Source organism: Trichoderma breve, chromosome 6, assembly GCF_028502605.1.
Source record: "Trichoderma breve strain T069 chromosome 6, whole genome shotgun sequence".
Lineage (NCBI taxonomy): Eukaryota > Fungi > Ascomycota > Sordariomycetes > Hypocreales > Hypocreaceae > Trichoderma > Trichoderma breve.
In genome coordinates this window covers 3156980-3171098 of record NC_079237.1, presented here as the reverse complement: position 1 = coordinate 3171098, position 14119 = coordinate 3156980, and the positions used below count along the sequence as shown (strand labels likewise).

General features: G+C 52.1%; 2 protein-coding genes across 2 annotated transcripts; both read right to left on the bottom strand.

The window, feature by feature from the left end:
- Positions 1-1950: 1950 nt before the first annotated feature.
- Positions 1951-3780, bottom strand: T069G_09865 (dnaJ domain-containing protein; the record flags this gene model as incomplete). Its single annotated transcript, XM_056177075.1, has 1 exon — positions 1951-3780. One exon carries the CDS (start codon positions 3778-3780, stop codon positions 1951-1953), a length of 1830 nt encoding a protein of 609 aa, XP_056025553.1.
- Positions 3781-12620: 8840 nt separating this feature from the next.
- On the bottom strand, positions 12621-13959 carry T069G_09864 (calcineurin-like phosphoesterase domain-containing protein; the record flags this gene model as incomplete). The annotated part of the gene is made up of 3 exons (XM_056177074.1): positions 12621-13591; positions 13651-13711; positions 13828-13959. The coding sequence occupies 3 exons, from the start codon at positions 13957-13959 to the stop codon at positions 12621-12623; spliced, it is 1164 nt and encodes a 387-aa protein (XP_056025552.1).
- Between the last annotated feature and the right edge of the window lie 160 nt (positions 13960-14119).

The window sequence follows — 14119 nt, the reverse complement described above, 5'->3', positions numbered from 1 at the left end:
GAGGTGGTTTGTCATGGTGGTGATACTTGGACGAGTTGGGAGCGAGATAGTAGGCATATAGGATTGTTAAGAGCTTACTATCCGATTCCCGTGCCGGCCGTCTTACTGCGTACCCACCTCGGTATGTTCTTAATAGTATGAGGAGGCAATACGGATTTCCACGGATTTCCAAGCGTAGTCGCAGATATCCCTGAATGTACATAAACCTAATCTTGAGGAATCATTTCTTCTGGGGTTCTGTAATACACGTATAGTCTTCTCCGGATGCATCAACGGCAGTTGAAATAGTTGCCGCAAAATGGCCGCCCATAGAATGATACTTAGTCGTATATACCTCATACCGACGAGTCAGTCCCTTTGGAATATTCATCTCCGATTACCTCCACAAGAAAAGACATCGAGAGCAACGCTTCGAACTACATAGTCCCTACATTATATCAGCAGCATACTCTCACCCTTGCGAGAGTTCGCCGAAAATGGTAAATTCCTCGGATCTATCCGAATCACTCAAAGTAATCATTCCGAATAAAGTTGACGCCACAAAACTTCATACAGAGCCGGTCACCCATATCACTACCCCATAGTATCTTCCTTTACAGGCTTGAACAAGCAAAAGAATAGTAATCATGAATGAAATAGCAGAGTGGACACAGTAAGCAGTCAATTTCCATCTCAACCACTTCATCACATGTCTTCATAACTACCTAGGTTAGTAGACAAGCGAGTATACCTAGAAGAATTGGTCGTATATACAGAGAGTACAAACCATCCTTATGTCACAATCTCACCACCCTTCCTAATCACCGTCGTATTCACTCTCCAAGCCCACACCGTGACACACCTCGCCACACAAAGTGCCGCTGCAGGACAATCTTGTGATCCGTGAGGGGTAACGTGGTATCTACTTTAAACAATCACACACAACTCGTAAACCAAAAAAAGGGAGACCACTTTGTTCCATTCTTATGTTCATATTCATATTCAAATTTCTGCCTATGTTGCAGATTGCTGGGTAGGTAGCTAAATATTTGTCTCCATCTCAAAAGTTTCCAGTGTACGAAAACCCCCTTTCAAAAAGAAAACAAAATAAACAACAAACAACATCCTTGGCCAGTAAAAAAAAATGACGTAGAAACATCAAACAGCTAAGTGTCATCAAGTCATGCCGCGTCCCTGCGCGCAGTTGCGTCGCGGCTCTATCCAAATGCTTTGGTAGTAGTACTGCTCTCTCCGCCGCTATTCAATCAATCTTCTCCCTCCGAAATCGTGCCCATAGTCTATAAAAGAGCGAATTGGTATCCCTGGGCTTGGTCATAATAGTGTAGTGGTCCTCCAGAAAACGCCTTGTGGCACACTTCAAGGGACTGGGTCCCCAGCTTCATGTGCGCATGCAGATCAAACAAATCTCCCTCTCCACGCCAAGGTACAAAGAGTGATAAGCTTCACTTCCAGTATCCTCGAGCATCCAATCTCGATAATTGTGGGAAATATAGAAACGTCATTTCTTCCAAATATGGAGTCTCCAAAAGAAAAAAGGAAAAGTAAACAAATTGATTGCCAATATCCGGCATACACGCTTGTAAATAAGGAAAAAGGGGGGGAAAGGCCATCATCCCGTATCATGGAAGCACACCAGTGCACTCCGCGTAATTGTTGTAGTAGTCATAAGATAGATCGTCTCATCTCGTCGTATAGTGAAACCAGGAATAGAAACAAAAAGTAAAGCGAAAGGTGATTTCTGGCATAGATTGCAAATAAGGAAAATGGTGCAAGTAAACAATTCTGTTAATAGAAATCAGGGAAGTACTCGGGGAAGTACCAGGATCCCTGCGGTTGAGTTTTGTTGTTGTCAACAAGATATCGTTCTGCTAAAACCGAGAGGAGGTCGAACACAGGGAGGCACAATAAGAAAAATATGAAATGAAGTATAAGAATGGAAATCCAACGCCGTCATGCATAAGTATATTCTTCACGTGGCTTCTGGCTGTGGTGGTAGTTGGTGTACTGGATGTCGTCGTATCCGTAAGCCTTGGACGTCTTGACCTTGGCAAAGTGAGCAGCTCCTGCAGAGGCAGAATAGCTGCTGTCGCGGACTGGCATTGAAGGTCGGGCATCATTGTGACCGGAAGAGTAGTAGCCATATCGATCTGATTCCGGATCAGCAGCGCGACGGCTGTACGACGGCTGTCGGCTGCTCTCATATCCAGAGGGGTATCGAGAAGTCTCGCCATATCCTTGATCGACGGATTGTTCCCTCCTGCTGCCGCGGTGCCTGCGGTCTCTGGCACGTTGGTCACGGACGTCGTCTGAATCGGCGTCTTCTTCGTCGATTTGCGACTGGTAGCGTGTACGGTTGCGGCCACGAGGGTCGGTTGCCTCTCCGTAGTTGTAGGTTTGGGAGCGAGTGATGGGCACAGCTCGTGGGTAGCTCTGCGCATCGGCAGGCATGGTGTGTGTCCTGGACAGGTGAGGAGGGGAGCCGGACATGGCGGGGTGAGCGGCATGGCGGTTGTTGGGAGAGGCGCTCATGACGACGGGCTCGGTGAGGGGCTCCCTCGACGACTTGCTATACCTGTCTCTCGGGCGGTTGCTCTCCGTGGAGCCACGGCGAGGTCGCGCCGCTGAGCGACGAACATCGTCGTCATCGGGAGCAGCAAATGGAGACGTCTGATTAGGAGCGGGAGGGGGGGTAGGAGCAGCGGGAGGTTGGTTCATGCGCGGCGCATAAGTCATAGATCGCTTAAGGCCACCAGGGCCAGCTACACCCTCTTTGGCTCGAGCCGCCTCGATATAAGAGGCAGCATCCTTGAGCTTGCTGTGGGTGTCTTCCCATGAAGACGATGGTTCTGGGGCGGCCGGCACAGTTCGTGGAGGCTGCTCCACATACTTGCTGGTCACATACTCTGGAAAGGAGCGGACGGCTGGGGGCTGGGGAGACACGATGTGAATGTCTTCGCGCTGAGAAGAGCGATCGCGCTTCTCGTCATACTTTTTGCTCGACGACTTCTTCTTGTCAGATTTAGAAGCGGGAGCGGGAGCGGGAGCATCATCGCTGTAATCATCAACCACGTAGGCCGTAGCCTTGGTGTGCTTCTTCTTGTCTTCAGACTCGCGCTTGATGTCCTTGTCGCGCTGCTTCTCCTTTGCTCTCTTTTCCCGGCGGGCGTCTTTGGCCTCCTTGGCCTCCTTTTCGCGACGAGCAGCGTCTTCCTTTTCGGCCTTCTTCCGGCGTTCTCGGTCCTTTTCCTTTTCCCTGGCTTCGCGATCTCGCTCGCTCTCGCGCTTGGAGCGGCTGTCGACGTAGGTGGTTTCCCGTCTTGTGGTGCGAGATGAGCCAGTCTGGTAAACTCGGGGGCTGAAGGTCACATCGTCTTCATAAGATCGCGGATACGTGTATCCCTTGGCGGCGGATGGGGGGACGTTGGTGGACGGCTTGTAAGACGAGGCGCGAGGCTCGGCAGTGCGAATTTCATACTCGGCATACTTTGAATTTGATCGCGGGGTGCCGCTAACATTTGTCTTGCGCAGCTGTTCCTTGAGCTCGGCCAGCTTCACCTGGTCGTCGTACTTTCGGCGTTCATCCTCGTCCGTCAGCAGCTCGTAGGCCTGCTGGACCTTTTGGAATTCCTCCTGCTTCTGCGCCTTGAGAGCAGGGTCCTGCACCTTGTCGGGGTGACACTTGAGGACAAGCTTGCGATAGGCCAGACGAATTTCCGCTACTTGCGCATCCTTGGCGACACCGAGAACCTTGTAGTGATCCGGAGGGGGCGTAGAGCTCATGGTGGAGGAGGATCGAGGGGGGGTTGGAGGCGGATGAGGCTATTTCAAGTCTGGCTGTGCGAGCTTTGCCTTAGGCAGCTTGCATCGAATTCCGAGCAGGGGCGATTGAGGCTGCGACAAGATCCTCAACGTCTGCTAAATGCAACCGCGCAGGTGTAGTAGAGAGTTAAGAAATAGGCCTGAGGGGAGGCGAGCTGTGAGTTGAGTTGAGTTGGGTTGAGTTGTTCTTGTTCTTGTATAGATTGATAGATGGGCGGCAGTGAGGCGGCGAATAACAAAAGCCCAGGCGCCGCAATGGAATGCCAGCCGCCGCTGATTTAAAAAGGAATGACAGCTTTCCAAGGACCAAAGCAATGCAAGCAGAATCAGAAGGAAAGTGAAAGGAAATCAGACGAGCGACGGGGTAAAACCGGGAGGCAGATGGTGGACAGATGCAACGAAGCACACACGGCTTGCAAAAAGAATCAAGATCTGGGCCAGGTCCCTTTTTGGATTTCTTGCGGCCTGGAGGGGGACGGGGATCGCTGTACCTTGTACCTGAAGGCGAGCAAAGTCGTGAGGTCACGGGCCTGAGGAGCGCTGCACGCGGTGATTCGTTATGGGCGGGAAAAGGTGGGCCAGGGGGGGAGGAGCTGCTGTGGGAGGGACGAGCACGTTGGCATGTACATGTAGCGAGTACAAGCGACGGCACAGGTACTGGTACAGGGGCGGGCAACAGGTACGGGTACAGTGCAGGTTCGGGGGGGGGGCCTCGTACAGGTAGAGACTAGCGGGCGAGGGAAAAAAAAAAGGAGGGGCGAGTCGAGTCAAGCGGCCTTTTTTCTTGGTGCCTCAACTAGCCCAAGCAGGATCCGTTTCTGCTAGCCGTGGACGAACGCTTGGCGTGAGGGAGAGAGAGAGGGTGGGGAGGTCGAGTGGGCTGTGGATGGTGAGATATGTCGAGTCCAGTGTAGTCCAGTGTCTTGATGGCGAGGGGTCAAGTCAGGTCTGGTTCTGGTCCGGTGGCGGGACGGGAAGAGAGAGGACGGACGGACGACAGGTTGGGTTTAAAGGCGGCGAATCGAGCTGTGGCTGAGTGAGGCCGGACGACGACGACGATGATGCTGGCTGGTTAACTAATGCGAATTGATGACTGACGGCGGAATTGGCGAGAATCTGTGCTCTCAAATCCTCGGGCTCGGGATCTTGCTCATGCTCATGAATGCTACTGTAATGGACTGTAATAATGCTAGCAGCATCCAGATTCAGATTCCGGCGTCCTCGGTTTCGGAGAAGGCGAGAGAAGAAGCTGGACAGACGCACGGGATTGGTGGAGTTGCGCCAGTGAATGCGTCAGCCAAAAGGTGCGAGCGCGTGACAAAGCCAAGCAAGACAAGAGAGCCAGGATGAGCGAGCAGTGAGTAAGTAGAGCGAGGTGGATGATGAGATGAGTTGAGCCGGTTCGTTCTCGTTCTCTCGTTCTCTCTTCTCTTCTTTTCTCTAATTCTCTGTTCCCGTCGATGTAATAATACCAGCTATGCTCGGACGGTGCAAGTACACCCAACACAAGTTCACAACCTGATGACCACACAGACTCTGGGAACTCCTCAATCCGTACACAATGCGCGAGAAAAAATGACACGGACGGATCAGCAAGGCCCTGCACCGGTACTTTATGCTCTAAACCAAAGGGGACAAAAAAGACGCGGGCGGTACCCAGGTCGTGAGACGAAACGAGGGGCCAGTTGCGCAGGTGCAGCTATCGGCTGATGTACACTCCGCGTAGCGGACGGGCCCCAACGGAGCTTGTCGAACGGTACTGGTGCAAGGGCCGAAGAGACAATGACGATGACTGTATACGAACGAGTATTAGGTTAGGTATGCGGATGACGAAGGCACGAGTGAGTGAGCAATGGATTCTTTCGTCTTATAGCGGATGAGTCAATTGTTAGGCCGGACAGAGGCAATGAACCGGAAAAGCGAAAGGCAAGCAAGGCTGATGAGTTAATTGGCGTTTCAGCTTCTCTGATTCCAATTGCGCGTGCTGTAAGATGACCTCGGGATGACAGATTGATGCTGGCGTGGCCGGGCGCAGGCAACTGTGAGTCGCTGTAACTGTGCGCTGTAGTGGCGACTGCTTCAGGCGCTTATAGGAGCCGCGTGTAAAATGCGGATATTCGTGACAGGTAGATCAATTCGGACAAGGCAGACAAATTGCGGCCAACAAAGCAATGCAGCAAGAACGAGATACCAAAAAACAGATGTGTAATAAAACAAGAGGAAAAATCAAGGAAGCAGGACAATGACAACAAACGATGATTTCAATGTCAACAGTCGAAAGACGATCTCTTGCAATTGACCCGGCGACGGAATACTGGCGGTGAAGGTGTTTGAGACGGTGCTAGCAATGGGTCAAGTGTGTATAAGTCGTCTGGAGTCAAAAAGAGCTGTCGAGGCTATTATTGGATCAAAATGCAAGCAACTGGGCTTCTTCCTCCCTTGTCGGCGGAGCAGGGCTTTCGAAATCCCCACTGCAACTATCGATGGAAGGAAGACAAGGAAAAAGACTAGAATGAAAGATTTCAATTAATTAGGAATAGCGAGAGGGAGCCTGTGAGATCAAGCGAGCAGAAGAGAGTGAGATTTGTGGAGTTTGATGGAGGGAACGAGATGCAACAGCGGGCTGCAGCTCAAGCATCTCCCAAAAGAGATGGAGCCGGATGGTAATGTATTATGTGTGGCGAGATTGAGTCGTCTCAACTGTTGCCCTCTTGCCGCGTGCAGGCCGCGAATAGTTGGTTGGACAGGAGCAGCGGGAGGCTCGCAAACGATTCAAGCGTGCCTGTGTGGAGGTTATTATAAGTTGAGGCCCGACTACACGTACGGCACGGGCAATCAGAGCACGATGAAGATGATGACCAGATACGGATTAAAGGGACACGCAGCTGCATCACGATCTACTACAGGTAACTCCAAAAGAAGGAACAGCTGCTAGCTCGAGGTAGCCTCAGGTACTCGTGCGGAGGCCAAGAGTATCGCGACGAGCCTCGATATCAGCATCGCCAACCACCTCACTAGAGCAGCTTTAGGAGCGCCATCACCATCGCCAGCCTGTCGCCTCTGCAGTCACGAGAAGGGTCCCGGCCTACCACTCGGCTACCTCCCCTTGCCTTTGGCCCAACGTCATTCGCTGTACGCAATCACATCGCATGAGCGTCTGTTCTGTTCTCCTCCCCCCGGATGCCCCGAATCTCGTAGACCTGCGTCTTCGCCTCTCGCCCAATGAAGTGGCGGCTCCGCGCCCTCCCTCCTTCGCCCGAATCCTTGCTCAACTACACTACTAGCAGTAGCAAGTTGCTGCCAGTCAGCAGCATATGCGAGGCACCAGGTCTCCAAAAGATGCGTCGCGGAACAGGTACGAGCACGCCAAAAGCGTGTGCGCGTCCCTGACTTGACTGGGGGGTGGCGAGACGCCTTTTACGAGTTTCGCGAACAAAACAGACGGAGACGAGACTGAGATGCCAAAACAATGGCCAGCCCCCTCCCGTCGCTCTGGGCGACCATCTGTAAATGCTGCCTCGGAATCAATCAATCCCAGCTGCAACGGCCTGACCCGCTTCGCAGACTGGAGTTTCTGGTCTCCAGTGCAGTGCCCATGGATCTTCTTATCCTGTCTCTCCTCCCCGCTTTGGGGGAGCATAGGCTACATGTACGAGAGGGCAATTCGTACATACAACATGCATGTATCATGTATGATGGGAGCATGCAACCGATGCACGGAGCAGAGACGCTCCTTGCTTCACAGGGCATGCGAGGACTCATGTACTCCGTAATGTACGACGCACAGAAGCACTGTAGCCCGCATCACGAGCCGCCATTCATGACCAGCTCCATGGGGTAGGATAAGGCAACACTGACACTGGAGAAGTAAGATCCAGGTCATGTCTGTATCGTATCGCATCGCATCACATTGATTGACTCGGTTGTATGTACATGTACCTTAAGCTCTGCGTCCTGCTCCGCGACAGGCTCGTGTATTCGATACACGCAACTCGCGGTAAAAGAGCCCCTTGTAAATCCAGAGCCCATTATCGCATATCACCGACAGGCTTGCTTGGCTGCGCGTCTGGCCTGCCGGCTTGCATGAGGCCGCGAGTCGCAATTCGTTGCCGCCAGCGTCACTGCATGACACCATCTGGGGCTCCTTTTTTTCTCCTTCTTCCCTCTTCCACCATCACAGCATCACTCACCTATCACGCAGACAGGCGCGCCTCACTCATCCCTTGTCCATGTCGCCAGCGCTGGCTCCCCCCACACCCATTTTCACTCGTCCATTCGAGTCGAGGGGTTGCAAAGTGCCAGCCAGCGTGGAGAAAGGCTCAAGTCAGGAGGATGGAGGGGGTGAAGGGGACAGACACTAAGAACTAAGGGACGCCAGCTTGTGTGGCTTCTGGTTGGCAGAAAAAGGGAATCTAGACAACATGCCACTTAAGCCCGTCAAACCACCACTAGATCCAGGAACAGGTGTCGTCAACTCAGGCGGGCCAGCGAGGCTGTGGGAATAGGCCATGAGGTCTCCATGAGGTCTGGGGTGATTGGACGGGGCCGGCCTGTCAGATGAGACGGCCAAAATGGACAAGAGGGCCTTCCAAGGGATTCCATTCGACGCCGCCGATGCGCCAACCAGGTGACGACGGCCAGCCCCAGTGAAAAGCCGTGCCAGAGGACCCAAGCCACGCTCTCCTGACTGGATGATGGGCAGCCACTTTGGAGCCGGAGCTTGTCAGTCACCTTGGTAAGTTGCGAGTACATGCAACGGAGTGCTGAGCTGAAGCTGGGTCTCGTCTGTCCCCTCCGCTTCTCTATATCCACAGGCGGAGGAGAGAGGGCTTCAATCATTGCCACCGCTTACCATCGCCAATTCGCTCAGCTATACGACTCAGGATGGAAAACTACGATAAGCCGTTTCCCAAGGATCTAGACGGTCCGCCGGGCGGGAAGAGCTCGTCAGCAGAAGCGGGCAACTCCAGCGGACGGAAAGCTGAACGTGACCTGGGAAAAAAAAGCGCTGGAGCCAAGAGGGATTGAAGCTCAAGCTATCTGGCTCGCACGCCAAAAAGTGACGGACCACTCACAGGAGCAAACGGCACGGGTAACGGTGCGGTGCGAGCGGAGCGTTTCCACATGGCTTGGGGCTTGAGAAGAGAGGAGGATGCCGCAAAACACACGGCGCCACTTACATAGCTGCCCGTTTACAGTAATCGGCTCGTACAGTATCCTCATACGGAGTCCCATGGAGAACGGAGGAGTTGCAAGGCAAGGGACCAGGGCGAGAGATGCTACATGCAGGCATCGAATCGTCTGCGTGACATGCAAAAGCCGATGGAAGATGCCCAGAAAAGAGTTGAGCCCCATATTCGCATGAACAGAAACCCGTACCGTACCGGCCAAGACCCATGAGCGAGAGCGGATGATCCGCTGGCGGCCGTCTCTTAGCCCGTCACTCGCACTAACAAAGACCATCTCAGACGCTATCACGAAGCCAAAAGGGTACTTGTGGTGAGCGCTTTTCGCGGTGCTAAGCTCCATGTACCCTCTCTCTTAACTTAGTAGCATTGTATGTACTGCTATCGCGGCAAGAGAAAACTAGAAAACGTTGAAGCTTGCAAGGGTTCACTTTTTTTTCGAGCTCATGTGAGAAATCAGTTTAAAGCTTCAACCCGCTTTGGGTCCCCCCGTTAGCTGAGTTTCTAGCTCGGGCACTATTTGCTACAGTACAGTACAAGTAACTCGTGTTTGAATCACGGCGGCTAAGCCCAATCGTTTGCTGAAGATGTTCCTTTTGAGGGGAGCTTCGGTTGCTTGCAAGGGTAGCTTTGGGGGGGAGCTATCGATCGACGGTTTGAGCTACGAGCTGTTTTGAGGGGAAAATGTCAGTTGACGGTGCTGCGCCGAGAGAGCTGATGCCGCAGCCCGTTCACGACGGAGGGGAATCGTCTGCGTCATCCAGCCGTGATCATCGTCCAAGCTATATTTAATCGTTTCCGTAAATTGCAACAACCACAAAAAGAAAAAAGCAGGGACAAGACAGGGTCACAGCTCATGCTATAATATGTGAGCTATTAATCAAGCACATCATCATATCACAGCCGCCATCCCACTTTACCGTATCCAAAAAAACATAAGTGCCCCTCCCTTGTCGGATCGCATCTGACTTGCTCTTTTTTCGTTCGAAAAAAGAGAATCCCAAGTCCTGTGACTGGCCACGTGGAGAACGAGAGCCGGCTTTTGCCACTGTGGGAAAGTTCTTCGTTCCGTCTTAGATACCTACTAGGTAGTAGTTAGTAGATGGGCCATGTGGTTGACCGAAGCACGTTTTCGTGGGCGACGATATGCCGGGCGCTTGCTGCCGCGGTGTCATTGGGCGCCCAGCGAACAAAAACAAGGTCGAAGCTTTCGTTCACCAGACGAAAAGAAAAAATCGTCTGACTGCTGATCTTGACATTGTTCTTTTTACTAGGTACTTGATTTGGGATGGAGCGATGCTACGCCAAACGGAGGATATCGGTGCCGTTTTGGTGAGAAAGAGCCAAGGCTTTGTTGGACCTGATGAGCATCATACAGCGTGTTGGTCACGAACCGTTTTTTCATGACTGGGATGACTGGATATGCACTCATGAGTGAGTAAAAAAAGAATACGTTGCTTTGTGATTGCATTCCACGTTTCATGAGCCGGACTGGCCGGGAAATGATGAGTGAGAGGTGCGGTTATAGCACAAAAAGAAGAGTGAATCTAGCCATTACAGAGTACATGACGTTTTTCAGCCGTAAGATGGATGGATGGCAAGGAATTTCGCCAAATAAAGATGGAGGTCATCTTTTCGAGCTCGTGATGGGAAACCGACAGTGGCTCAGCTTCTACAGCTGCTTCTACTCTTTCGTTCTTTTCTTTTTCCTTGATTTTTCTGTCCGATTGTTCCGCAATTCCGGCGGCGGCAGACACACCCCAATTCGCCCTATCGAAGCCTCGCAGTGTTTTCTCTTCCTCAAGCAGTGTGATGATGGCTTGACTGCTATTGGCATAGGCGCGCCAAACGCGGGCAGACAAACCTCGAAACGGAATTTTTGCTCTCTCTTCCCAAACCCGTCATCATCTATCATTTTTTTGGTTATTCTTCTCCTTCTCTTTCTAGATTCTTTGACAAGATTGACTCGCTACGATATTCTCTCCCCCAAGTCCCTCTTGATATGACAAATTCCGCTGCAAGTCCCCATCCCATGAAAACACCATACTAACTAAACCCCATTCCCATTCCTCACACATGCATGCACCAGTAAGAAAAAAAGGCTTCTCTTTCCACCCAATGATATCGACCCGCGAATGAGAAGCGTGGCGGTGAGCACATACATGTCCACGAGACGATAATCCACACACACACACATGCAGGACAGTAACCCACGCTTTTCTCTGCTTTTTTCTTTTTGGTGCGGCTTCCTGGGCAACCTGACCAAACAAAACACTGGGTTGGCCATGGGATAGCGTTTTGTGGTAGAACATGCCCCCCTCAAGCGAGTTTTGTCTTTTGATGCTGTGGGAATGAATGCTTTTCATTCGTTAAAATTCTAGGGATCCAATGAATCTTCTCTTTCCGTGTTGCTGTAGCTTTTACTACCCACACAGAGGTACTGTTAGCACACTAAAGCTATCGAAGCTTCAAAATCGCAACAGCGTACTCCGTACGTATGTCGCTACCCTACACCTCTCAACAGAGAAAAAAAAACCACACCTCTCAAAAACCCAGCAAATCAACCACCATTCACCCAGCCACCCCCAGCACACCGTCTCTTCAACCTCCCAAGGCATCAATCAATCAAATCCTAATCTCCCAAAAAGAGGCGCCGCCACAGCGCAATCCCCGCGTTCCAATCAAGCTCCCCAAACAGCTCTTCTCCTTCTCCTGCTATCTGCCTTGTAAGCCTACGAAAACAAAAACCCCAAGCAAGGGGCCGGGGAAAATAGCAGCCCGCATGCATATGTATGTATGGTATGTACAGTAGTATATGTATTGTTCCGATGATCGGAAACCTGCCTTCTCCATGAGGGGAAGTTTCGATACATTGTCCGCCGTTGTAAATACATTCCATTTTTACCCCAGGAAAAAAAAAGACAGTATCATGCCGTTCTCATTGGATGATGGAAAGCCATCCTTGCCGCAAAACTTACACGTAGGCAACCCTCCCCCAGAATCATGTAGTAGCATTGCCGTTCCTTTTTACTTGTCCCTTTATTAGCGTTTTTACTAGAGCCGTGTGATGGGCCAGTTCAGGGCGTGACGCAGGGGTGTTGGAGAGGCCATGTTTGACGGCCAGGAGGAGGATGGGATGAGGGGGGATCAATGCGCTGGCCCTGCGTCGGAGCTACGATGGTTGGGATGGGATGTGCTGGCCGATTGTGCTTATCGTCAACTACTTTTGGGGCTGGCTAGCTTCAAGTGCCGGGACAGTCTAGATGGCTGTTATCGATCATGGGACGCTGGGCGTTTCGTCAATGGCTTTGCGAGGTACCGGCAGGTAGATCAGTTACTTGGGGAGTATTCCAGCTGGATTTGATAACAATGCTTGTAATAGAGAGCTGCTATTAATGCTACACGTGCTTTGACGAAGCTTGCCTGGTGTTCCATGTAAGTGTGTAAGTGAGTAAGCTACTTTGTACCTATTACCCCATCATTGCCTCAACGACCCCAAGCTTTCATGCCCTCCCCTTTTCGATATTGTATTTCGATTGTCCCGTCTGGTCCAGTTTTGCCTATTCTGCTCCTTTTGTTCTTGGTTTTTGAGCGTCCATCTTCCACCTTCCACCTTCAAGCTTCATCGTCCTCTTGCCACACTGGCAAGAACACATCGACCACAATGGGCTTGCTAAACAGCTTCCCCTCAGTATGCGGATAACTGCCCTTCATAATCGCAGCATTCACGACACACGTCTCCTTGCGGCCGGCTCTCCCCGCCAATGCCTCATAATCGCAATCCTCAGACTCATCCGGATTGCCCCCATAGCCCACGCCGTCATCGTTGCTGTCGTTACCGCCTCTCTTTTGGGCAGCGACGCTAGAGCCTTGATCTGATGATTCATCCGAACATGTCCCCGCGGGCGCCAATGTCGTGGTGTCCGTTTGTTGGTCGTCTTCATGGCTGTAGCTGGGCCTGCCTGGATGTGAGCCGTCGTTTGCGAGCGCCGGCATCTTGCCTGCCTTGCCGGTGAGGTCGACCAAGCTGATCTTGTTGTTGCCTTTGCCGGGATCCTCCCATGCCATGGCGGCCCTCTCTGCGTAGGGGGTGGCTTTGTTTTTGAGGTCCCAGAGCACTCGCTCCGCCCCTCGCCCGTCGTGGATATGACCGCAGACTGCTAGCTTGGGTCTGACTCTCCAGAGAGCCTGTCGCAGGGCCTCACAACCGGCAGATCGCTGCCCCTCTGGCTGATCGCAGTGCGTACGTGGCGGCGTGTGCGTCACCACAATGTCCGTCTCGAGCGGGATGAGCTCCCACAAGGAGGTGAGGTCAGCAGTGCCCTCGTCATGGTCTTTTGGGGCTTCATAGTAGAAGGCCCATAGTCCGTTGCGAGGAGAGTACGGGGAGCCAAAGATGGTAAACTCGGTGTGCGGCCCCGTGGGTGATTTCAGACGGATCGTTGCCGAGTCGTGGCAGAGATACGTGAGGGATGGCGACGAAGAGAGCAGGTTGATGCAATCTGCCGGATTCTGCTTGATCTTGTTGTGAAAGGAGTCGCCGTGATGAAAGTAAAAGTCTTCATCCAAGGTGACATCGTGGTTGCCTAATTCCTCATCAGCATCGAACAGTTTGTCAAGCCCCCACAGAATGATCAACACTTACCTGCCACGATGATTTTGGCTTCAAAGTCAGCCTCTTCGAGCCATTTCACCGCTCTGGAGAGCTTCACGATTTCAAACACAGTCAGTTGAGTCGTTGCACAGAAGCGTGACGTCAAGGGCGTTGGAGATGCAAAATCGACCAAGCACCGGCCAAAAATGGAAGCGAGGGACAGCTTACCTCTGAGATGCTTCCCTTGTTGGTGAGATCTCCGGCATGGATCAAAACATCGCCGGCTGGAAGCTTGATGTTGCAATTGTGGGTGTCGGAGATGCAGACAATTCGTGTCTTGCGCAGCTTTGGAGTCGCCATTGTGATGATGATGAAGGTGATGCCTGTTGGAGCAGTTGACTCTCGATTTACCCGAAGAATTGCAAGAAACAAGCCGGCCCTGGTATCCCCGCAGAACAGTATTTCTCCAGCTGCAACAGACGTGATGAGATGAGTTTTATATGCTTCCCGCCCCCCGGGA